Consider the following 23,618-nt stretch of genomic DNA (forward strand, 5'->3'; position numbering starts at 1 on the left):
AACTTTATTGTTTTAAGTTATTTAAGTTGATGTTATTTATAAAAAAAAATTATCAAGATGCATCTGTTTCATATGCTTTTAATTCCAAAGGAGTATCAAAACAGTCTGGCTTAGCGGCCCTTTCTTTTCTCCTCTTATGACCAGACATGAAGTCTAGTACACAAAACTCCTGCCAATATGTACTGGATAAGAGACAAAAATGACAGCCTGTGGCAATTCTTGCAATGAAAGTTTCGGATGCAACAACCCCTGTTTGCAAAACAAAAACAAAAAACACCAAATGCCATTTCCACTGCCAGTTAAGGCTGCTGCTAATATTTTGAAAGTGACAGAAGTGGCTGCCCCATCATGAGAAGTCAAGGGAGAGAAAATGAACCTATCCGTTCAGACGGCAAATTCAGAAGGTTTAATGGAAGACGCTCAGAACTGCCAAATCCTCGGATGGAGAAATCAGGCGTGACATTAACTGCAAACCCTTTCCCCACTCCACCCCAAAGAACGGAGCCACCCAAGGTGAGGGCCAGAAGATATACACCACGACTGGTCCAAATGAAAACCAGCTTCTTCCCTTTGGCTTCACAATTGGCACTACTTGCCTTTTTTTCCCCAAGACGATTAATAAGCCAATGGATATGGACCAATTTTCATTCAGAGCAAATGGAGAGAGTCCCAAAGGTAACACATTTGCTGGCCTGTCTAATCCAGTATTCTTCCTCATGTTATTAGATTTCTTCAGAAGGTGACAAGTCACCCTAACTGCAGAAGCAGCCTCCTGTTTATGTCCTCTACTGATAGTTGGAGGTACTGTAATAACTACATGTGATGGTCCGCCAGCAGCCAGCAGAGCTGGCAGCAGAATCAGACAGTGAGGAGGTTGGGGAGGATCATGGGTCAGTCCTGGAGGTTGAAGAAAGCTCAGACGAGGACTCTGTGTCAGAGGCAGAGAGGGAGTTAGACAGCAGTGAGGCAGAAGAACAGCTGGAGCCTGGTCCCAGTATGCACATATGCAGAGCTGCCAGAAGACAAGAACAACTAAGAAAGCAGGGTTGCCTTAAGAGTAAAGCCACACCTTGGAGGTGATTGGCCCCTCCTAGAGGAACAAAAGAGGAACGAATGAGAAGTGGGCTTTTGCAAGAAAAAAAATTGATCATTTGGTTCAGAAACTTCTGTTTGTGGTTATAAGAGACTCTGTGCCGAGTTTTTCTTTTTCCTGTGTTTGGAAACTAGTTATCTGGCAGCACTCCAAACGAGATAAAGTGTGTGTGGATAAACATTCCTCTGAAAGACTGTTTGCCAAGCCTTGCTGACTGTGAATGAAAGGATTTCACAGTCGTGGAAATAAAAGAGGTTTTGTCGGGACCAAGATTTTGCTTCTAGCTTTCTAAGGAAACCTGGGTCAGAACACTATGTATATATCACATATGTTACTGATCTGTCCATCAAAGATAATAATCAGTAATGAGCTTCATATCTCACAGATTCGTTCAGAAATACCTCATGTGATTTTCCAGAAAATCTTCGAGACATTCCTACACTCAAAATAAAGCAGCAGTCTACAATTGCATAAATCTCACTATTGTTCCTTGTGGATATTGCTGTATAAGACTACAGTTGAAGAAGTGAAAATTGTATTCTAAAAAAGTTACCGATTTTGGTATGTAACCCTCCACATAGTGGAGAGGTCTGGTGGCTCAACAGCTTAAGGATGCTGGAGAAGGTCTGTACTCCAGCAGTTCGAGCCCTAGCACTGTGGGTCGGGGTGAGTTCCCATCACTCGTCTCAGCTCCTGCCAACTGAGCAGCTTGAAAGCATGCAAAATGCAAGTAGTAGATAAATAGATACTGAGCATGAACACCAACAGGCAGACAAAACAACTACTTTGTAATAGCATTGTGGTCTCCTGGCATTGTGGCCTCCTAACTTCCTCATATGCGAAATAAATAAACTCCACAAAACTCTCAAAAGAACCATGGGAGAATCCCTTTGCTTGGTACTTACAGGTTTTTGTTCTTGTTATTGATGTTGATTCTGACCTTGAACTGGATTTTGACCATGATATGGATATCCTTTTAGGCATTTCTGAAGATGTCTGAGAAGTGGAGTCTTTCTCTACAATGGATTTTCTAGGTTTTTCCGTTGACGGGCACTTCCAATTTTTCCAAGCAAACTTTTGAGGTTTAAAACCTGTAAGAGTGACAACTAATGACCCAAACAATATTAATCAACCAAATGTTTTTTGTACTACATCAGGGGTCCCCAAGTTCTTCAGATCATTGGCCCCTTTATGAAGTGGCAGATTGTTCATTGATCCACAATTTGATAAATATCATACTACTTTAATTAATATTACTTTGAATAACAATACTATATTAATAACAACAATAGTATAACAACAATAATGGACCATATTTGCAGATACTGACCACTTTGGGGGATATCTGGGCTAGGAGCTGAGCTGGCGCAGTGGTTAAATGCAGCACTGCAGGCTACTTCAGCTGACTGCAGTTCTGCAGTTCGGCTGTTCAAATCTCACCGGCTCAGGGTTGACTCAGCCTTCCATCCTTCCGAGGTGGGTAAAATGAGGACCCGGATTGTTGTTGGGGGCAATATGCTGACTCTGTAAACCGCTTAGAGAGGGCTGAAAGCCCTATGAAGCGGTATATAAGTCTAACTGCTATTGCTATTGCTATTGCTATAGTTGATCCTTGTGGTCCCTTTCATTCCTACAGTTCTATGATTTTGTGGGAGGATATTAAAATTTTCTTATTATTAGATTTTTATTCCAACTTTATTTTGTACAAAGCAAGATGGTGTACACATAATGATCCTGCTTCCTATTTTCCCTGCAACAACCCTGTGCGGTGGACTGGGCCATGAGAGTCATCAGTTTCAAGGCCAAGGGAGGACTAGAATCTCTCAATATGCCACATGGAAGAAAAGTCAAGGCATCTGTTGCTTGTTCGAGAGTGTGTGTCATCTTCCCTGAGTCTTTGTGTTGCAGAGCCAGTTGACTTTGACTTTCTGAGAATGGATGTTATTGTGGCTACATATCACCCACACTCTGTATAATCCCCCCTCCCATTTTCCCAGAATAGAAAATGTGGGCAGGCCTGAAGTCCAAAAGGTAAAAGATGGCTTCCAGGTCTGAAAGAGTGGGACAAAGAACGATGGATTGAAGAGGAAGATTATAAACAAATGTGTTTTTTTTTCTTCAAAAAACTATGCGTATGAACAGTTCAACGATGGAACTAATTATTGAGAAAAAATGATGGGCTCACCTTACTGGAATGTGTTCAAATAAAGGCTGGACAATAATCTGTTTGGGATATTCTAATTGGGGTTCCTGAACTGAGCTGTTCTTCAGGGACTTAACCCTAATTTCTAGCTGAATGTTACTTTTGAACAACTCGTAAAGAAAATGCTGAGTAGACCCAATTATGTAAACAACTACTGAGATATGCTACTGCCAACAACCGCAAGGAAAAACAATCAACATTCTAGTACCTCTGATCCACAGGAAAATTAAATCCATCAATTCTTCTTTAAACTGATCGTTGAAACGATGGCAAGCCTGAGGAAAAGCTTCACAGAAAGTAATGTAAATGGCCTGGGACAAGCAGTCAGGATACATCTGCCAAGTTGCAAATTAAGTTCATTGTAAAAATTGGGTGATGCTTTTATATATAAGAAATAAACAGGCATTCAAATATTGCTGAATCATTAGCTGTGACAAAAATGCAAGGTTTGTGTCAGGGTTCCAAGTAATACCCCCCCAGACTCCGAGAGAAAGAAGACTCCGAGGCTTGTTTCCTCAAAGTTCCATTTGATTAGAAGAGATGTCATATTGGCACATCTGAGAAAAAACCTGAATCTGAAAGTTTCCAATTTTCCCCACCCAAAAGAAAGTTCAAGTCCCTGCCCAGCACCCACATGTTTATCACATGGTCCAATCAAACACCGTCCCAACCGGAGATGCCTCCCAGTCATGCCACTCCGGGTGCAGGGCAAGGTGTCCTTGAGGAACGTTATTTAGACTATATATCTCCCAAACTCCATATAATCCCCCCTCCCATTTTTTCACAGTAGAAAAGGTGGCAGGCCTGAAGGCCCAATGCAAAAGATGGCAGGTTTGGGTGGCAGGTTAGCTTACTGCGAAGCAACTGAATTTATGGGTCAAACCAGTAAGGAGACATCTTCATCTATTTTTTAAAATTAATTAAAATTAATTCATCACATTAATTTTGTGGTAGGTATAAACATTATGATAAAAAGCCCTAGCAACTTAGAAGAGGTGCTGAACACAGAGCAGGGAGCTTAAACTGAGACCAAAAGGCATGTTAGAATCACCTTCTCCAATTGCTGCTTTTCAGGTGAGTTGAGACTGCAACATCCTATATTTATTTTGCTTAATCAATTTCTAAGTCTGCCCCATTCCTTGGGACTCTGGATAGCTTACACAGGACTAAAAAACAATAAACAATTAAAAAAACATTCTAGGGAGGAAAACAATATCAAAAATACCACAACAACTGTGTGGAAGTTAGTGGGGCCAGAGCTTGTGGGAAGAGTCTTCCTAAAAGTCAGAGATTCTGCTATAAAAGGCAATCACAGAGAAGGCGTAAGGGGTGCAGAATCAGGGCCACACATTAAGTTCCAATTAAGCTGTTGCTCATGCTTATATACATGAATCTAGTCAACTAACTGCCAGCGCTAAATTGATGCTAGACAAGATTTAATGGAATTCAAGAGGGGTTAGACTTTGTGGGAATGCAATGATTCCAGGCTGATTCCTCTCTTGACTCTGCCCGCTGTCTCTGCCTATCCTTCTCCTGCAGAAGGCAAATTTTATCAGTGTTATGACAGTGATGGGACCTGAAGCATGTCAACCCTGACAGGTCTTATAATATATCTAGAAGTACCAAATTGCTTACAGGATGAAGTGAGGAAAGTGAAATGAAACTATCTTTTCTTATCAAGAGATTGAAGTTCTTACACTGAGTGCTCATTGCCCAAGGAATTCTGATTATGGAAGAACCAGCAAATATGAAAATAAATTATAACCTCTTTTCTCTGTGTTATTCAGGAAGGCGTCAGCTAGATTCATACATCTCCTTCTCAAGCTTTGGTACAGTTGTATGCTAAGTAATTAAGATTGCCACAAACAATTTAAAAAAAACAAAAAACGTCAGAGGCAATAACAAAGCCTGAAGGCATGTCACAGAATGAAAGGTTGAAGGATTCTGGTATGTTCATCAACAGAAACAGATTAAATTAAGAGATAATGAGCAAAAAGGCAACACACCTTTTGCTCTTCTCTGAACAGGACAAATCAAAATTGGAAGGAGTAAAATTCAGAATTGCAAACAACGTCATTACCTGAAGAAAAACATCTTTAATGTAACTTGGGATGCTCCAGAGAAGCATCACGTAGCTATCGGCTATCCTGTCAAAAAAGTGGTCCTGTTCCTCTTGATCAGGCTTGAAAAAATCAGGAGAAAAGATTAAGCAAAGTCTATACAGTTAAAAACATCTATACAGAATTGTTGTCAGTAGTCTTGAAGTAATGAGTGTTTAGAAAGGCAGCAATTTTTACCAAAACTAGACCTATCCAGGTAGGTCATTAGCAGCTGATCAAAGTAACATGCAAATGCCATAAGCAAGACTGCAATAAACTTTCTTTAGCACTTTTGTAAAAGTAATAATGCAATTAACCTGACTAAGTTTGGGGGACTGAAGTGACTTAGAAGGCCAAAATAATAAACCAAGAGCCAAGGTGGCGCAGTGGTTAAATGCAGCACTGCAGGCTACTGCTAGATCAGCAGGTCAGCGGTTCAAATCTCACCGGCTCAGGGTTGACTCAGCCTTCCATCCTTCCGAGGTGGGTAAAATGAGGACCCAGATTGTTGGGGGCAATATGCTGACTCTCTGTAAACCGCTTAGAGAGGCCTGAAAGGCCTATGAAGCGGTATATAAGTCCACTGCTATTGCTATTGCTATAAACAAACAAACCCCAGGTTAAACTAGTTTAGTGCATTGTATGTGCAGGAGTGCTGTCTTTCACAAATCAAGCATCTCTGGATTTGCTTGAAGGCGCATTTGCATGACTGACATAACTTCATAACGTCATAGAGCCGAGGTGGCGCAGTGGTTAGGGTGCAGTACTGCAGGCCACTTCAGCTGACTGTGATCTGCAGTTCAGCGGTTCTAATCCCACCGGCTCAAGGTTGACTCAGCCTTCCATCCTTCCGAGGTGGGTGAAATGAGGACCCAGACTGTTGGGGGCGATATGCTGACTCTGTAAACCGCTTAGAGAGGGCTGAAAGCCCTATGAAGCGGTATATAAGTCTAACTGCTATTGCTAAAAAAAAAATAAAAAAAAATAAAAAGTCTAACTGCTATAAGCATTTCAATGTTATACCTGTGCTGCATTTAAAATAGAAATAGCTGTGAGCATGAAAAAGAAGGGAACATCAAGTCTGGGTTCTAATTTGGCCAAAACTTTATTTAAAAGGTTTATTTTTTTAAAAAAAATGCAAATATATAATCTCTGAAAACCTCAGACCTCTAGGTGGAAAAAAAACTACATTGAATCCAGCTGTTTCATTAAGTGCCAAAGAGCCCATCATTCCTTGCTGCACAAGAAATCTTATATTGTAATGTCAACTACTTTTTTTTCATAAGATCAAACATGATAAGGCGTTCAGTTTTGTACCTGGTACTTATGAAGAAACCACCACCAGAAAGAATCCTGCAAAATCGCAAGAGATGCTTCAGAAAAAAACAGCTGCTTCAAAACCTGAGTATTGGTACCCTGTCCAAAAAAGAAAAAAAGACACAGGAAAATGGAGTGGGCATTTTTATGCACGTCCCAAACATATTCATCTTCGAGGGAGTCCATTTGCCCCACTGCTTATGTGTTCAACATGGTTCAAAGCTATTGCTTAACAGTGAATATATTTATAATTCAAATATTATTTCAAGTTTCCTTTTTACTTCATTAATTTGTTCAGAGGTTTATACTGTAAACAGAACCACTGATTTATTGCACTGGTTGCAGACATTTTATTAACCAAGTATTCTATCTTGGCGGTTCCATCCAAAACATAATGAAAATGGAAAATACAAATGCCATTAAAAATAGATTAGGAATTTATTCCAAGGGACAATCGTTATCTCAAAACAGAAACTGCTGCAGGAAACTGGAATACCTATTTTGATGTAACGCGAACACGGCAGACTGACAGTGGATCTGAATCAGCTATTTGTTCATGCCGTGTTGTAGCAGAGGGGATCAAGCCAGGAAGAGACCTTGTTCAGACGTGAATTTGGTTCCAATCTCATAAATTTAAGCAAGGACTGTAGGATTTGTCATGGGAACAAGGATGGAAAGAAGAGAAAGCTTGCCGTGCCTATTCCCTCCCTCCCCCCCCCCCAGTATTTCTTCCATGTCATATGGTGAAACTAACCACAATCCAATGAGGAAGTAGTGCTGTACAGGTAGTCCTTGAATTACAACCGTTTGTTTCATGACCGTTCGAAGTTACAGTGGCACTGGAAAAAAGTGACTTCTGACTGTTTTTCACCCAACCGCTCTAGCATCCCCCTGGTCATGTGATCAAAAGTCAGCCACTTGGCAACTGACTCATATTTAGGACGGTTGCAAGTGTCCCAGGGTGATATGATCACCATTTGTTAACATTCTGACAAGCCAAGTCAATGGGGAAGCCAGATTCACTTAACAACCATCTTTCTACTTTAATAAGTGCAGTAATTCACTTAACTATGGCAAAAAGGTCATAAAATGGGACAAAGCTCAGTTAACAACTGTCTTACTCAGCCACAGAAATTCTGAGCTTAATTGTTGTCATAAGTCGAGGATTACCAGTCTGACCCTGTCAGGAGATTCAGCTGCACTGTGATCCCTGGAACATTTCAGGACAATTAGGAAGACAAGTATCTTCATGTCTGTCCACTTCAGTGTTTAGCAATAGCAGTAGACTTATATACCGCTTCATAGGCCTTTCAGGCCTCTCTAAGCGGTTTACAGAGAGTCAGCATATTGCCCCCAACAATCTGGGTCCTCATTTTACCCACCTCGGAAGGATGGAAGGCTGAGTCAACCCTGAGCCGGTGGGATTTGAACCGCTGAACTGCTGATCTAGCAGTAGCCTGCAGTGCTGCATTTAACCACTGCGCCACCTTGGCTCTTACATTTAACCACTGCATTTAACCACTGCGCCACCTTGGCTCTTGCATTTAACCACTGCGGCACCTTGGCTAGATTTCTCTTTGAGAAATCTATCTCAAGAACCTTGGTAATATATGGAGCACATAAGAAATGCAGTCATAGATAAATATCTACTCAGGGGAGGAATTTTTACAGACATTCCTGAACTACAGTCTAAGGACCCACAAGGAATTTCTCAGTACTTGTAAATCTGCTAGTGATGCCAGGGTGCCAGTTTATTCAGCATTCCTTCCAGCTGCCTTTAGTTCTACATTTATTTTTTAGTTGATTTGTAAAGTATGCAAGATACTTTTTTTTTCCTGGCCAGTTCTACACACAAAACAAATAAACTCTATGTGGAAATCCAGCTTTGGGGGGGATTATCTTTTAGAAATCTGGAGTTTTCTTGTATGCAATTCATAACACGTGGCTAACCAATATGACTACTGTTGTCAACCAATCAACAGAGCACTCCTACAGTGTTGTCAGATGGTTACAAATTTGGAGCACTCTGACAAACTGTAATGTTTTGTCAATTGTTTTCCTGCAAATTTTCTGACCTAAAAAAAGAAGGCTGAACTTATGAAGTGAAGGGAGAAAAAGAAGGAATTAATCCTGGATTGGTCCTCTAAAATCTAGAAGCTTTATTCCACTTTTTGAAGGAAAATCTAAGATCAGATTCTGCCCACGTAATTTTGTTTCCATGAAGTGCTATCTCACAAACACACACACACACACACACACACACACAAACCCTCCTTATATGTTTGATTTTCAGTGACTTAACAAAATGTAGTTTTTCTGGCAAAAATATAGAAGCTGTTTGCCATCTTCAATGTTTTGCTTTTTGTAAAAAAATAAATCCTAATATAATGTCCTGTCCTTTTCTGTAGTGTCACATTCTGGCAATTACAAGAGCAGGAATATATTTATCCCAAATTTGTTCCAAGGTTTCACTTGTTCACAGATGCCTCTTGTTTCACAAATGTGTGTTCCATTTGGTGCTGCAATTTAAGTAAAATTAAAAATTGGTACCTTGAAAATTTGGAGTTTTAGAACCAAATCCCAGAGCTGTGCAGGTTCTAGATTGTTTGGAAGTTTTGTTAATTTCCACAAATTGAATCCAGAAAAACTGAAATTCTAAAAAAAATGTAAAAGAGCCATAGTCATCATACCACACGAAGCAACAAAGTTTGAAATGCATCCTGCCACCAGACATTTTTTTTTCTAAAAAAGAAAATCTAATTATGATGATTCCTAATTCAGAGCAGCACATACGATTAAATACTTCATTTTGAAAATCATGTTTCTACTGACCATTAGGGTGTTATTTGATTAGGGGCATATTTTGGGTGGCAGGAACAGCAACCAAAGGATCCATAACTCTACATGTTCAGCATTACAACAAGAACTATAACTTTACCAGATCAAAACAGATTTTTGAAAAATTGTTAAACATACTTCATACAATGACTGAGTTTGCATTGCTTATTTAAACTACAATATGGGTTTGTTTTTGTCCCAACAAGGGATAAAAGATGCTTGAACAAAATAAGTTTTCCATGTTTTAAAATAATTGCTTGGGGAAAAAAACCCAAAGCTGTAATTTATATCTTCCTCCAGAATGGTAGCACTTATCAATTAATTACATTTTCAGGTTTGGATGATAAATACTTTGTGTAAATTAATTTTTAGAACGCTATTCCCAGTGGTTTAGAATTGATCCATTTCATCGCTGACTTCTACACTATATACATTTACCTCCAATGTACTTGTGTCTTTTGGAGCTTCAGTAGGAAACTGAAATACATTAGAAAGAAATGCATCGTAAAGATATGGAACTAGAGTAGATGTAGTCCAGATATAGAAATAGAGAAATTTCCAAGGGGAGGGTAGAAGTCATGCAAAATCCCATGCACTGAGACATGGCACAGTGCAACATTAATAGCATTCTGCTATGAGAGTTTAAGAGAAGGTGTACTGCATATAACTTTTCTAGCAAATTGTTTAGTAGAGCAGAATACAAATATTAATGGTACATATTAATTGTATTGGCCTGTCATTTAAATAAAACATTTATTTGCAAAAAGCTCAAATATCCCATTTATGCATCAGTTTAATCCAAAATACTGAATGAATAAACCAGGACAAGCAGACTGTTGGAAGTCACCTCACTTAAGGTGGAGAAAGAAAGAAAGGAACGTTTTTTATATATAAAACACTTGAGTGGAATTACATGCCTCCAGAAGTTGTGGATGCTCCAACACTGGAAATTTTTAAGAAGAGATGGGATAACCATTTGTTTGAAATGGTATAGGGGTTCCTGCCTAAGCAGCAGATTGGACTAGAAGACTTTCAAAGTCCCTTCCAACTCTGTTGTTCAGCTGTTCGGTTTTTTTACCCTAAGAGCAATGTAAGCAAACTTCTTAGCAAAACTCCAGTTTTCTCAGTGTAGCAATCTATCTCTTAAAGGAGGCGGGAAGGGATAATCAATGCATGAGTTACCTTCATTTCGATTTTTATTTTCTTCTTTGAAGCATCCTGGGATTCAGGAGATGATGTTACATCAGCTTGAAAACAAGAAGAAAAGAAGCTAAGAATTTTAAACATCTTCCCAGATATAAAATACAGTTTCCATGTAGTGGGAAAACATTTACCTATATTTTCAAGCATACGCAATTAAGACACCTTAAAATAATTGAAGTGATTGGTCAGTGTGTAAAGAAAGATAAGCTTTGTCATGATTCCTAAAGTTAATACCTGAACCATATAACATAACTGCCCAAAGCCTCAGATCCAAATATTAATCATGCTGTTCTATTCATTAATCAAAAATTAAGTTTCACTGAGTCTAACAGCACTTCAGCTCTCGGCCATTGAAAATATGCTTGTGCTTGATGTGTACACAGACATGCACACACATATACATGCATAAACACACAGAGAGACACATAATTACAACTGGGAATTAGGAAGGCATCTTTTGGATGACTTCAGTCCATGTAGGTACAAAAATAACTTCTGTGGAAAGCAAGAGATTATAGTTCAATAGAACATCTCCTTAAGAGAATACTCCTGCATAAGGCTGTGTTTTAAATCCACTTTGGCCACTGAAGGAAAAATTTCCCTCCTGCTGCTGTAAGCCAGACCACAATTTTTGAGCCTAATTTTCTGATCACCATCAACTCCACCAAATAGGACACATCTGCTTTCTTTCTAGGCACGTGCCAAGTATCTGCTGGCCTACAAACAGGACATGGTGGAGACTTTACTTGAATCCTTGGCATGGTAGCCAGGGCAGTTAAGTGAATGCAGGGTCGCTGATTTGGAAATGTTTAAATGTATCCCAGAAAAATTTACACTGCTGTGCTTAAGAAGAAAATCTAATTGCATCAGCAAAGCAAGATAACCTATCATTCTTTGCCAGAGAACTATTTTTAATGGATCCCAAGATGAATACAAATATTACTGTAATCATAAGCTAAATAAGAGCAGTATGGCAGTCTAAGGGCTAGTACATTAAGAATTAGAAAGATACAGTATAATCAAGCGAGATTATCAAATATTGAAAAGGCATTATTAGATGCCTTTTTACGTTACATTAACTGTTTTTACATTTCCTTTTAGATGTTATTCAACACAGGTTGTTGTCTCCAAGCAGGAAACCTATAAAACTGGATCTCTATGGATGTCCCAAAGGTGCTTTTTCAAAAAACCACTGGGCTTTGTTTTTCCTTGAAGACGCCTTGCTTCTCATCCAAGAGGCATCAGCAGTTCCAGAAGGTTCTGCACCCATTTGCACTATTCAGGTGACCCTGAGGGTACAGATAAACCTCCAAGTGGCTTCAACAACTCTCAGAAAGAGAGCTAATGACCAGAAGACTGCAAGAATATAAATCTTTCCATTCTCCACCATTCAGTCAGAACTGAAGAAGCTTCTTGGATGAGAAGCGAAACGTCTTCAACCAAAAGCCTAGTTATCTTTTGAAAAAGCACCCGGGGGACTATAAAGCTAGACAGCTATTTGTCTAAGCTGCTCGAGCAGGGGGTTGGACCAGAGGACCTCCAAGGCCCCAACTGGCTCTGTTATTCTAAGTTCTAAAATTAATACTGATCCCCCCCTCCCCAAAATGGACTTATTGGCTAAGAGACAGAATTACCTTGTCCTGGCTGCTCATCTATTTCTGATTTCTCTGATTTCAATGTAAATATCTGTTTAGCATGCTCCTGGACTTGTAGTTTGCACTCATCTATTCTTTTTTCCAACCTGGAAATAATTTCATACGGCATCGGAGCATTATCATAAAGATACTGGGCAACAGTATCCACAGGATAGTCATTTTTTATCCGGGAAACCAAGGGATAAGGATTCACATCTGGCAAGTGTGGGACTCTTGGCCAATCATCCTGCAAAGAACAGCCATTATAAAACAAATGTTAAGCAGAAATAATATTAAAGTGTTTGTTATATACACGGAGCCATGAAGTCCTCGACTTACAACCTTTCGTTTAGTGACTGTCTCAAGTTACGATGACACTGAAAAAAAAGGGACTTCCGGGCAGTTTTCCCACGTAGAACCACTGCAGTATCCCCATGATCATATGATCAAAATCCAGCCATTTGCAACTGACTCGTGACGGTTGCAGTGTCCCCAGGTCACGTGATCCCTTTCTGCAAACTCACAACAGGCAAAATCAGTGAAGAAGCCAGATCCGCTTAACAACTGTGTTACTAACTTAACCACTGCAGAGATTCACTTAACAGCTGTGGCAAGAAAGATCGTAACATGGGGCAAAGCTCACTTAACGAATGTCTTGCTCGGCAACGGAAATTTTGGGCTCAACTGTAGTTGTAAGTCGAGGACTACCTGTATAGCACCGAACACTGGGGAATTTTGCCAAGTGATGTTTCCCCGTTGCTGATAGCAAAAAAAAGATGTATTGAATCTGTAATTCATATTATACTTGTTCAACCCTATTTTTTTTGTCTCTCTCACAGCATTGACTAATTGCCTTTTTATCTCACATGTGAAGGTAAAGGTTCCCGTCGCAAATATGTGCTAGTTGAACTGCCGAACTGCCAAACTTTCAACCGACAAGCTCAGCGTCTTAGCCACTGAGCCACCGTGTCCCTTCTTTTCTCTCACATAGCATTTCTTAATTACCTTTCAGAAGTTCCATGATAAGCTGCCCAGCATTAACCATCATGCCTGCATGTATTCTTCCTTTGCTGAGCTATGATGGTTAATCTATAACAGGGGAATCTAAAGATCTCCAGATGTTTCAAACTGCACAATCACCATCCCTGGTGTTTATTGTTACTACTTTTAATGAAATTTTCATACCATTTTCCAGACACTCAAAGTACTATTAAAATCATTTCATAAACATACATACCAAATTAAAAAAGCCCAAAAATTCATCAAATGTACCAGGAAGTTCTACGGTTTCCTATAAATACATAAAGATACATGTCTTATAAAATAAAGCAGACTTGATTATACTATAACATACTTCTTTCATGCTGGTAAGCATGCAAATTGGGGTTTGCTAATCTAATACTCTGAAGAAATATTATGATCAAAGAAATAAAATTTAAAATATGTGGATTATTCTGATCAGATTAATATGAAAGTCAGCTATCTTACTGTTTCTTGTAAACCTTACATACACTACTAGGCCATTATGGTTATTCAACAAACCAGCTTAAGAATTCTGGTTTAGTATTATATGTCAACCAAGCCCTTGTATCTTAAATCCTAAATACACAATCATCCAAACTGTTGACAGAACATTGCAGGGTTTTCTTTTGATTTGTTTGGGGGAAATCTACTTATTTTTATTGAAATGTTATATGCTGCCAACAATTTCAGAAATGGAGACTAAGGATCAAAACATTGCCTTTGCCACTTCGATGAATTTTGATGTGGTTGTGTTCATGTATTGCAATCAAAGACTGAAGTATAACTGAGCATAACACTTGGCATAGTATAAGTACATCATGACATTTTGCCCAGACATACTGAGCATACCATGGCTAAGATAAATATGTGAACACGGGACATTTCTTTGTTATTTCTGAAAGTGGGGGGGGGGGGAGTCAGCAATGTTATTTTAAAAACTTATTCTTATTTTTTTTTTAAAGAACTGATCCATAAGACCTTTCACCACCACTGTTATCCTAATTGAGCACTCTGATTCAATAGAATCACCCAGTTGGTTGAATTCATTTGAGGGATATGCTATTATTTTACTTACATTGAACCATTTTGTAACTTTTTGATTCCTCATATCAACAAACAACTTGTTTCTAATCTTTGTTTTTCCTTCGGGTATCAGTCTGGCAGAGCAATAAACAAACATCCTATAGCAAATGGTGAGATAGAGCTCATTCTCACTATGACTGTGTTCACACATGCTTCATTAATTCAGATAAAAATCTAGTGGCTGTATCTGTACCACAAACTTAGTCTGTGTCTTGAGTGCAATGCAAACATCTCCAAAGTGGTGAGTATTGACCTCCAAGCATCAATTGGACTATCCAAAACATTGATATTTGTGGTAAAGTAATATTTATTACATTATTTCCATTCAATAACTGTTTTGAGGGGCCAACCATCAAGCTTTGCTGAAGGGGACAATGAACTGAATAGTTTGGAAACCTCTGCCTTCATGTGCTTCAGTGTCACCTGCAAACTTAGAAATTATGCCAGCCCAGTACCCCAGCCAAGCACGGCAACCTGCGTTCAGCTTCAAAAGGGAAGACATGTATCTAAGAGCTTCCCTTTAGAACAGGGGGTCTCCAACCTTGGCAACTTTTAAGAATTATGGACTTCAACTCCCAGAGTTCCTCAGCCAGCAAAGCTTAATTCTTAAAAGTTGCCAAAGTTGGAGACCCCTGCTTTAGAATACAGAATAACAGAGTTGGAAGGGGTCTTGGAGGTCTTCTAGTCCAACCCCCTGTTCAAGCAGGAGACTCTGTACCCTTCCAGGCAAATGGCTGTCCAGTCTCTCCTTAAAAAGCCTCCAGAGATGGAGCACCCACAACTTTTGGAGGTAAGTCATTCTACTGATTAACAGAATTACAGAATAAGAGTTGGAAGAGCCTTTGGAAGTCGTCTCCTCCAATCCATTGCACAAGCAGGAGAAGACCCTATATTATTCTGGGCAAATGGCTGTCCAGTCTCTTCTTTAAAAACCTCCAGTGGCGGAGCAGATAGATAGATGATAGAATAGATAGGATAGATAGATAGATAGATAGATAGATAGATAGATAGATAGATAGATAGATAGATAGATAGATAGATAGATAGATAGATAGATAGATAGATGATAGATAGATGATAGATGATAGATAGATAGATAGATAGATAGATAGATAGATAGATAGATAGATAGATAGATAGATAGATAGATAATGGTTCTAAATGTCCTTCCAGTCTCTTTCGAGAGCCCTACACACGTGTTGCCCGCCCAGGGCAGCCTCGGATTTCAGCCGCCGACCTCGATAAAAGAATGCCTGTAGGTAGAAAGGGTCAGGGTGCGACCCCGCTCGCCCATTCCCAAGCAAGGCGGCTGCACCTCGCCCTCGCCAGGCCCAAGAGCTTCCTGCGGCTGCAGCAAGAGCAACAGCAGCAGCAGCAGCAGAACGCCCCGCCCTTCCAACGGACCTTCTCTTGCCGTTACTAAGGCGCCCTAGCAACCGCCTGGCTCCGCCCCCCCGCGGTCCGTCACGTTCGATCCTTCCGGCCTGCCCCCTCCACCCCCGGGGCTGGAGTTCCACCGCGCGCGCGACGCGACTGTCCTAGAGGAGGGGGAAGACACGCGATCTTTCGGCGAGGCTCGGTTTTGCGTCCACTCGTGGGAGGCGTGCTTGCAATAAATCTCCCACCCGCTCCCAACGCCGAGAGGAGTCCCTGGGCATTGCTTTGGCGGTGGGTTTCCTTTGTTGGCATGGATGGGCGCGAGAAGTGGTCTTGGGCTCGGGGAGAGAGATGGGGAGGCAGTGGCAGCAACCCCCAGCTCCGGATCCCTCCCTGTGCATGGGTTACTAAGTAGCAAAAAACAGTTGTGGGGGTCTCTGTGGCGCTCCAGAAGTTGCTGCCAACTCCCAGGGGAGTAGTGTTTGGAGAGGTGCGAGGTGGTAGGTAGTGGTGGTTCCTACGCTTACCCTGCATGATTGTCCAGAAGAAGAGCTGTGCTGGTTTGTTGCAGAGGTTTGGTGACTTTTTTGAGGACTAAACCCAACCTGGGTTAAAAATTTGTTGGTGGGGTGAGAAATGATTTTCCCATAGAACCACTGAGTCAAATAGGCTGCCTCTATCAGAGTTTCCCAACTGCCAGAATTCCCCATCATCATGTTGAATCCATCACAATATGGCTGTGAAAGTTGGACCATAAGTGCCAAAGAATTGAGGCCTTTGAACTCTGGTGCTGGAGAAGACTCCTGCAAGTCCCTTGGACTGCATAGAGATCAAAGATCAAACCGGTCAGTCCTAGAGGAGATCAACCCTGACTGCTCTTTAGAAGGCCAGATCTTGAAGAGGAAACTCAAATACTTTGGCCACCTGATGGGAAAGACTGAGGGCAAAAGAAGAAGGGGATAACAGAAAATGAGGTGGTTGGATGGAGTCACCGAAACAGTAGGTGTGAGCTTAAATGGACTCCAGAGGATGGTAAAGAACAAGAATGTTGTCCATGGGGTCGCCATGGGTCGGACAGGACTTCGCAACTAACAACATGATGTTGAAATGGAGTTGTGAATTGAAGTCTATCCCTGCTAGCTGGGGAATTCTGAGATTTGAAGTTCACACATGAACTGAGGAACACTGACCTAGATGTTACAGCAATCTATTAAGTTATATATAACTATTTCCAACAGAAGCACAGCGCTCTTTCCACATAATGTTTATATCTTTTTTGAGGTCACTGAGACTAATATAATTGGCTTCGCTGGTTGTGCTAAGCAAAATATCTGATGGGAATCCAATCGTGGTAGCATGCAGGTCATGGTTTGGGGGCAAAGGATGTTAATGAACTCAGCCAATTGGAGTTTAGTGCTATCTAACAAAGCACTAAATCTTTGTTGCTAAATCAGTTGTCAGGATTTTGGCAGCCCACGTAGGGTAGCCTAGGGCAGTCAATAACTTATGTTTAAAGCAAACTATAGTGAAAAAGCAATGTGAAATTCCATTGAGTGGCAAAGAGTGTTCAGTTTAGCTTAGTGGTCAAGTGAGATTTAAATGTGGTTCTCTCTAGAAGTAGGATTGATTTATACTTGGGTCAAACTATTCAGTTGTATAAAGCATGTCTTACTTCCAGTTAGCAAAGTGCACAGGACATTCTTATTTGTTAGATTTTTATGGTTCTGGAAAACATAGGTGGAATTTATCCCTTTCTCTGTCAGCAGCATTTTCCCCCGTGGTGATAAGGAAAGCTGCCACAAGTTGTTTAATATAAGGTGGGTTGATCTGTTGGTCAGGAATGCATAACAGATTAATTAATTTCCTGCTCTTGAACTAAGGAATCTCTGTGGTTAGAAAATTTTGTCCAAACATAAGCAACTTTCTTCACTTACCTGCCAAGCTTTCTCCAGCAAACTCAGAATAGTCTCACTCCAGGGAGGAAAGAGCTGATACTGCAAAAACAGAAATGGGGCTTGTTACACAATAGCCACAAATACATTTTTGCTATTATCCCTTTAATAGGTATCATTTTAGAAGTAATGGTTATTTTATAAACTGCAAAAGGTTGGCAGGTGAATCAAGGAAATGAACTGTTTACTCCATGGTCTGTGTTTGCAGCCAAAAACATGGCTGTCATTATATTCTATGTATTCTTAATATAGTAAAACATGTAAAATAAATAATCAACACTTGTCATACAAGTTAAGTCTCTATTAATGAATAGTATTACTAAGATCCTGCAATACGAAACATTAAAAAAACAACTTTATAGTGTAAAGCTTCACATTAGATTGATTCTTATACCTTACCACTTATACCACTTAACCTAGAGCAGAGGTGGAGAAAACATCAATTGTGCAGTCCTTGGATTAGATCCAGACATGTTGGCAAAAGATCAAGCTTCTACCTGCAAGTCTTTGTTGTTTAGGATCTCTGTGTGTCTGTTTCCCCCTCAGACACACACACACACACACACACACACTTTAAATTTCAGCCCACCAACTCTATGTTCAGGGCTGCTGGAGAATAGTGTTCCCTAGTTTGAGTTAATCTCATTCATCAAGATTTCTATTCTCTCTAAGAATACTTATCTGAAATTATACTTGAAAACTATTCTTGCATTATTTATCTTTAACAGTTCCAAGGATATCATTCATCTGAAATATATCATTAAATTCATCTCCCATTTAAAAAAAGCAGACCAAGATAAACCAGGAAATGAAAAGAAATGCTGAGTGTTTGCAAAATCAAGATATACTGGCTGCATCCCTGTTACAAGAGACCCCATTTGACAACTTATGTCTGACATCCCAAGCTATTCTTGAGAGAGCCCAAAAACAAGGAAGATCAAAATGCCCCAGATGTCACGGATCAAGGATGTTCTACTGTTATTCATGTTATGTTCCAGTTGAAACTGTTCCTGTTGAAGATATTCCTATTGTGAAGGTTAGTGCAGGTGATCTGAAGGGGGTGGGGGGTGGTGTCACAGTGTTCTTTGGTCATTTTATATGAAATTTCCCAGCAAGTCATTCTAATAGATGAAATAGATAAAGGTGGAGTTTAACCTAATCTTGTCTTTTATGCCAAAAACTTCATACTAAATGCCATAACCATAAAGCTGCTGTAGTGAAAGTAAAGCAGATCACAGTTGCCCAGTGCCACTTGTATTTCTGCCCAAACATTGGCATCTCTGTAGAACACTTAGGGAACTATGGCCCCTTTTATGACCTGTGGACTTCAACTCCCAGAATTCCTGAACCAGCCATGGTTTTCAGGATTTATCAAGTTGCGGCTATTGCAACATCCCTGGGGTCAGCCCACATTTACAACATGCTGGCGGAGGAATTCTGGGAGTTGAAGTCCACCGGTCATGAGGCCATAGTTGCCTCCCCTTGCTGTAGATGATGGAAAATATGTCTACCCAGACTTGCCCCAAAGGCAGCCTTTGATTTAAGTCATTCAAATAGTAGCTTCTTTTTAACTCTATTATTCAATTACATGGTATTTTTGTTGTTTCCCATTGATTATTTTGCAGAAAATTGCAATTGTAACTGGTGCAAATCATGTCTTATACTCTGATATCCAGAGTGGAATGCATGGTTGGGCAAATGTATATATTTATGGTTGAATTTGGAGGGTGTCCTTTTGATGCACTTTTTGGGTTCTTTAAGCTTCCCTTGAAGATTGATATAATCAAGCATCCCAATGAAACAGATGGCAAAAGTACAGCTGTACACGCCAAGCTTCTAGCATCTGAAGATGTTACCGTTTATACCTATCCGTGTATTCCTGACTATGAAGAGATCCAGCATGAAGTAAGAGCCTGTCTATATTTAGCATCATAGGAAAACCATTTGTTTCTCACTGCCATGATTGCTGCTGTTAAATATACTCTGTGTTTAGCATTGTTTTGCACCAGAGCAAATAATCAGTGTATTTGTCCAGGAATTCATGTAGTAGGACTTATTACTTAGTTGTATCCACAGAAGTGAGTTCCACTTCTTGGCTTGTTTTTAGAGCTGCAACCATTTTTGCAAGAATTTCCCTGAGAGTACAGGTTGTCCTTGCTTACGAAGCACCTGTTCAGCAACCATTCAAAGTTACGAAGCTGCTGAAAAATGTGACTTACAACTGGTCCTCGAAAGTTGCGGCTGTCAGCGTTCCTGTCTTGCCCTGTCTCTGGGGTCAGCACGCATCTACAACAGCCACAGCGCCACATGGTTGTGCAATTGCCATTTGCAACTTTCATAGGCAGCTTCCAACAAGCAAAATCAATGGGGAAGCCAGAAGGAAGTCACTAGTCGCAGTCATGGGATGTTGCATTTGCTGACTCCCTTAGTGATGGGAGTTACTGGTTCCGATTGCGGTCAGTAAGAGAGGACTACCTGTACAGATGGCCTAAAGCCAAAATGACAAGAGGGGAATATTCCTAAGAGGGTGGATCAGCACTTCAGCCTATATTTGATGAAATAAAAGTTTTGCAGGGTTTTAACATTTACTCATATTTCTTTAAACAATGTTGTTGGTAAATGTTAGGCAGAGTGTATTTTTAGAAATAATGGTGGAAGCACAATTTTAAAATAGATTGGGAAAAAATAGGAGTTGCCTTGTGGCTGAGGTTAAGCTAGATCTCATGAAGGTTTTTTCGCCCCATTTTTAGATTGCACTTATTTTTCCTGGACCTAATTCAGTTTCAATAAGCAACATTCCTCTCTCTTTGCAAGCAAAATGTAAGACGGACACTGAGGGCTTCTCAGCAGTACCAGCACCCAAGTGTGCAAAATTGGAGCCAAGCCACAGTAGAATCATGAGTGAAGATAAATTGCCCAAGAGCGAAAATGCACTGAAAAAAATTATATTTATCGACAGTACATGGAATCAGACAAACAAAATAATCACAGATGAGCGGCTTCAAGGTATTATTTTTATGAATGGAAATGAATCTTGGGAATTGTTCTAGGTATAGTGGAGAGCTCTTATCAGGAATAAATGCCTCCTCTCTACTTTTATTTTTCTTCCAAAAGTTTTGCCCTTCTAAAACTAGTGCACTGCAACACTGTATAATAAACATTTTTGGACTCCAGTCAGATAATGCTGCATTCCAGGAAAGAAAGGGTTTTAGAGAAAAAGAGATGACTTATCTAGCCACACTTAGAAAATATAAATGGAAATTACCGTATAAATCTGCCTACATATATCTTAATCAGGCTTATCCTTGTTTGTAATGCTTTGGAGAAACCTGTTAACAATTTGCTACAAATAGTTCTTTCAGTCTTTTGTGTAATTAAATGCCTACATTGTCATCTTTAGTTTTCTTCACTCTGCAGGGTTGCTACAGATTGAGCTGAAATCTAAGAAAACCTGCTTTTGGCGCCATCAGAAAGGAAAACCAGAAACTTACCTCTCTACCATTGAAGCAATTTATTATTTTCTAGTGGACTATCACAAGGAGGTCTTAAAAGAAAAATATGATGGACAATACGACAATTTGCTTTTTTTCTTCTCATTTATGTACAGGCTGATCAGGAAAGCCAAGGATTCTGCAGGAAAAAAGTGAAGTATCCCTCATGCAAATGTCCCAAAAGAAATGTGATTCCTTATCCTTTAAAACCAGTCCTTTAAAATTAACTAGGATTTGAATGACTGAAACTGACTTACAAGATAGAATGCTTATAGTTATTGTCTTTTAAATTTGAACTCAATCCAAGCTTAACAGATACAAAGCTTTAAACTTAAGGGGAAGATTGTCGGAAACAAACCTGGACTTGGGGCATTTAAATAGAAATATTTTTTTCTTATTTATCGAATAACAAAATTACTAGCTTCTCCCAAACCGGTAGTTAAAAAATGCTAAAAAAGAGTTCTGACAATCGCGCAGCACAGCTGATCATCGCTAGCTGATTGTGGGAACTTTTTTCTTAAATTTTGTTTTAGCATTTTTGAACCGGTAGTTAAAAAATGCTTTAAAAAGTTTTTTAAAAGTTCTGTTGAGCGACCGTCAGAACTTTAAAAAAAAACTTTTTAAAGCTTTTTTTTTACTTACGGTTCAGGTGAACCAATAGCAGTTTTATTACCGGTTCCGGCGAACCGGTCCAAACTGGTAGCATTTCACCTCTGGTATAAACCTAGCTGCAATCGAACATGAATAGAAGCCACAATAAAGAACACTAGAGGATGGATCGTGCATCTTAAATCTTACATGTTCTATAAAGCTGCATATGTAATGATTCAAATGATAAATACCTTTTGAAGTAATCTGTTTAATAAAAAAACCCTAATGCTTTTATTGTCCATAGTTCTATTATTACTTATTTCTACCGTCAAGAGAAGGGCATTGTGGCTTTGTGCAATGATGGCAACTTCCAATTTGTGTGTTCTGGTATTTTCTGAGAGTTTCATCTTTATTTTTCTATAGAAGGGCACTTTGAATTCTTCTAGCAAAGTCGCTTCTCGAAAAATGCTGGATTATACTTAACAGGGAACATTTCCACTCCTACCGCAAAATGACGTCTTACCTCCATGTGTTACAATAATCTAACCCTGAAAGACATTCACGGTGTCTTCCAGATCTTATTTCCTTGAAACATTTGCAAATTATTTAGAAGTAGAGACAGAGAAACCGCTTATATAAACAAATGTTGAATTGATTTTAGGGTTTTTGCTTTAAACCCCAGACCAATCAAGTTCTGATCTTCAGAACAGCGAATTCGGATGTACAGAAAGAAATAGTCACAGTCACACGGGGGATGCCAAGAGTTTGTGCTTTGCCTAATGTCAAAAGTTTTTTTTTTTTTTTAAGAATTGGAAAGGAAAGGAAGAAGAGTGGAACACAAGAGAGATTTGGTGTCTAGCCCAGTATCCATGCCATTAAATGTGTAAGTTTAATTCACCCACTGTTTTTCAGATTTCTCAGAATTCCAATGAAGGAGACTATTTCAGGGTTGAAATGAAGGGTCCTTGTTTCTCTGAATTCATACCATGCCCTGCTCAATTCAGAAGTCAGTGTTCTGTTGAAAAGTAGTGCCAAACTGCAAACCAGGTTGTGTCCCACAATCTGCTTGTTACGGGAGTCTTTTCTATTGTTACCTTCTTTTCCCACTGCTCTGTAAATTCTTCAAACCTGTAAGGTGATACTATCAAATGGAGAAAATTTACTATAGGATGGCAGAGATCCATGGTTAACTGGAATAAAGGAGTTTTTATTAAATAACTTTATAAAATGATTTTGATCCAGATTCACTCGTTACCACAAATTGCTTTTATCCCACCAGGATTAGCCTAACTATCTTCACATTATTCCTCACCTGTCTTCCTAACAGGAGAAATATTACCAGTCTTACAGCCTGAAGCTCCTCAGACCTCGTCTTCCAACTTGCACTTCCCGAATCCCTCTTCTCCAAGCCTGTCCATTGCTGTCCTTTGATTGACCATCCTGCCTCTTATTCTTCACAAGCTATCACTATTACACCAGTGATGGGATTCAGCCGGTTCGCACCTATTCGGGAGAACCGGTTCGTAACTTTCTAAGCAGTTCGGAGAACCAGTTATTGGAAGAAATTTTATTTTTTCCCCACTTTACAGGGCTAATTCTGTAAAGAAGGCAGGAAGGAAAAATTCTGGTGTTGTTTCTAGCCTCATCTTTATTGCCCTGCTTACAGAAACTGCCTCTCCGGTTAACCCTTATCACATTGTAACAGCTAAGGCGA

The 23,618-nt window shown here is 39.7% G+C and overlaps 2 protein-coding genes across 9 annotated transcripts in view; one reads left to right on the forward strand and one right to left on the reverse strand.

The window, feature by feature from the left end:
- The window catches only part of FAM227B (family with sequence similarity 227 member B), an 87,277-nt gene extending 71,450 nt beyond the window's left edge, over nt 1-15,827 (reverse strand). Inside the window, exons 1-10 of one of the 3 annotated variants that reach the window (XM_087704219.1) lie at nt 15,731-15,827; nt 13,625-13,678; nt 12,388-12,634; nt 10,733-10,797; nt 9,989-10,027; nt 9,263-9,367; nt 6,713-6,811; nt 5,377-5,478; nt 3,505-3,631; nt 1,999-2,184 (exon numbers count right to left, since the gene is read on the reverse strand). In XM_087704219.1, coding sequence (XP_087560345.1) covers nt 1,999-2,184; nt 3,505-3,631; nt 5,377-5,478; nt 6,713-6,811; nt 9,263-9,367; nt 9,989-10,027; nt 10,733-10,797; nt 12,388-12,634; nt 13,625-13,678; nt 15,731-15,787 — 1,081 coding nt within the window. In that variant the 5' untranslated portion in view covers nt 15,788-15,827. Of the gene's footprint in view, nt 1-1,998; nt 2,185-3,504; nt 3,632-5,376; nt 5,479-6,712; nt 6,812-9,262; nt 9,368-9,988; nt 10,028-10,732; nt 10,798-12,387; nt 12,635-13,624; nt 13,679-14,485; nt 14,983-15,730 lie in introns of those variants that run through there. The other 2 variants (XM_087704217.1, XM_087704218.1) reach the window with 2 other exon arrangements.
- Nucleotides 15,828-15,990: 163 nt separating this feature from the next.
- Nucleotides 15,991-22,203, forward strand: DTWD1 (DTW motif tRNA-uridine aminocarboxypropyltransferase 1). Of its 6 annotated transcripts, none has more exons than XM_014066364.2 (6): nt 15,992-16,161; nt 17,637-17,687; nt 18,551-18,858; nt 19,584-19,727; nt 20,573-20,828; nt 21,240-22,203. In XM_014066364.2, exons 3-6 carry the CDS (start codon nt 18,631-18,633, stop codon nt 21,467-21,469), a joined length of 858 nt encoding a protein of 285 aa, XP_013921839.2. In that variant the 5' UTR covers nt 15,992-16,161; nt 17,637-17,687; nt 18,551-18,630; the 3' UTR covers nt 21,470-22,203. The 6 variants fall into 6 exon arrangements, with proteins under 6 accessions (XP_087560350.1, XP_013921839.2, XP_087560349.1 ...); XM_087704223.1 differs by having other exon boundaries at nt 18,610-18,858; XM_014066368.2 differs by having other exon boundaries at nt 18,613-18,858.
- Nucleotides 22,204-23,618: the final 1,415 nt, after the last annotated feature.

Source organism: Thamnophis sirtalis, unplaced genomic scaffold (genome assembly GCF_051295495.1).
Source record: "Thamnophis sirtalis isolate CommonGarterSnake01/CBP01778 unplaced genomic scaffold, rThaSir2_p1.2 scaffold_2, whole genome shotgun sequence".
Lineage (NCBI taxonomy): Eukaryota > Metazoa > Chordata > Lepidosauria > Squamata > Natricidae > Thamnophis > Thamnophis sirtalis.

What these genes read in the sequence shown, in the direction of transcription:
- DTWD1 (XM_014066364.2), top strand. Translation starts at nt 18,631, where the DNA reads ATGAAAAGAAATGCTGAGTGTTTGCAAAATCAAGATATACTGGCTGCA. An exon ending in AAGATATTCCTATTGTGAAG is followed by an intron (nt 18,859 to 19,583) that starts GTTAGTGCAGGT and finishes GGGTTCTTTAAG; the next exon opens with CTTCCCTTGAAGATTGATAT. An exon ending in CACAGATGAGCGGCTTCAAG is followed by an intron (nt 20,829 to 21,239) that starts GTATTATTTTTA and finishes TTCACTCTGCAG; the next exon opens with GGTTGCTACAGATTGAGCTG.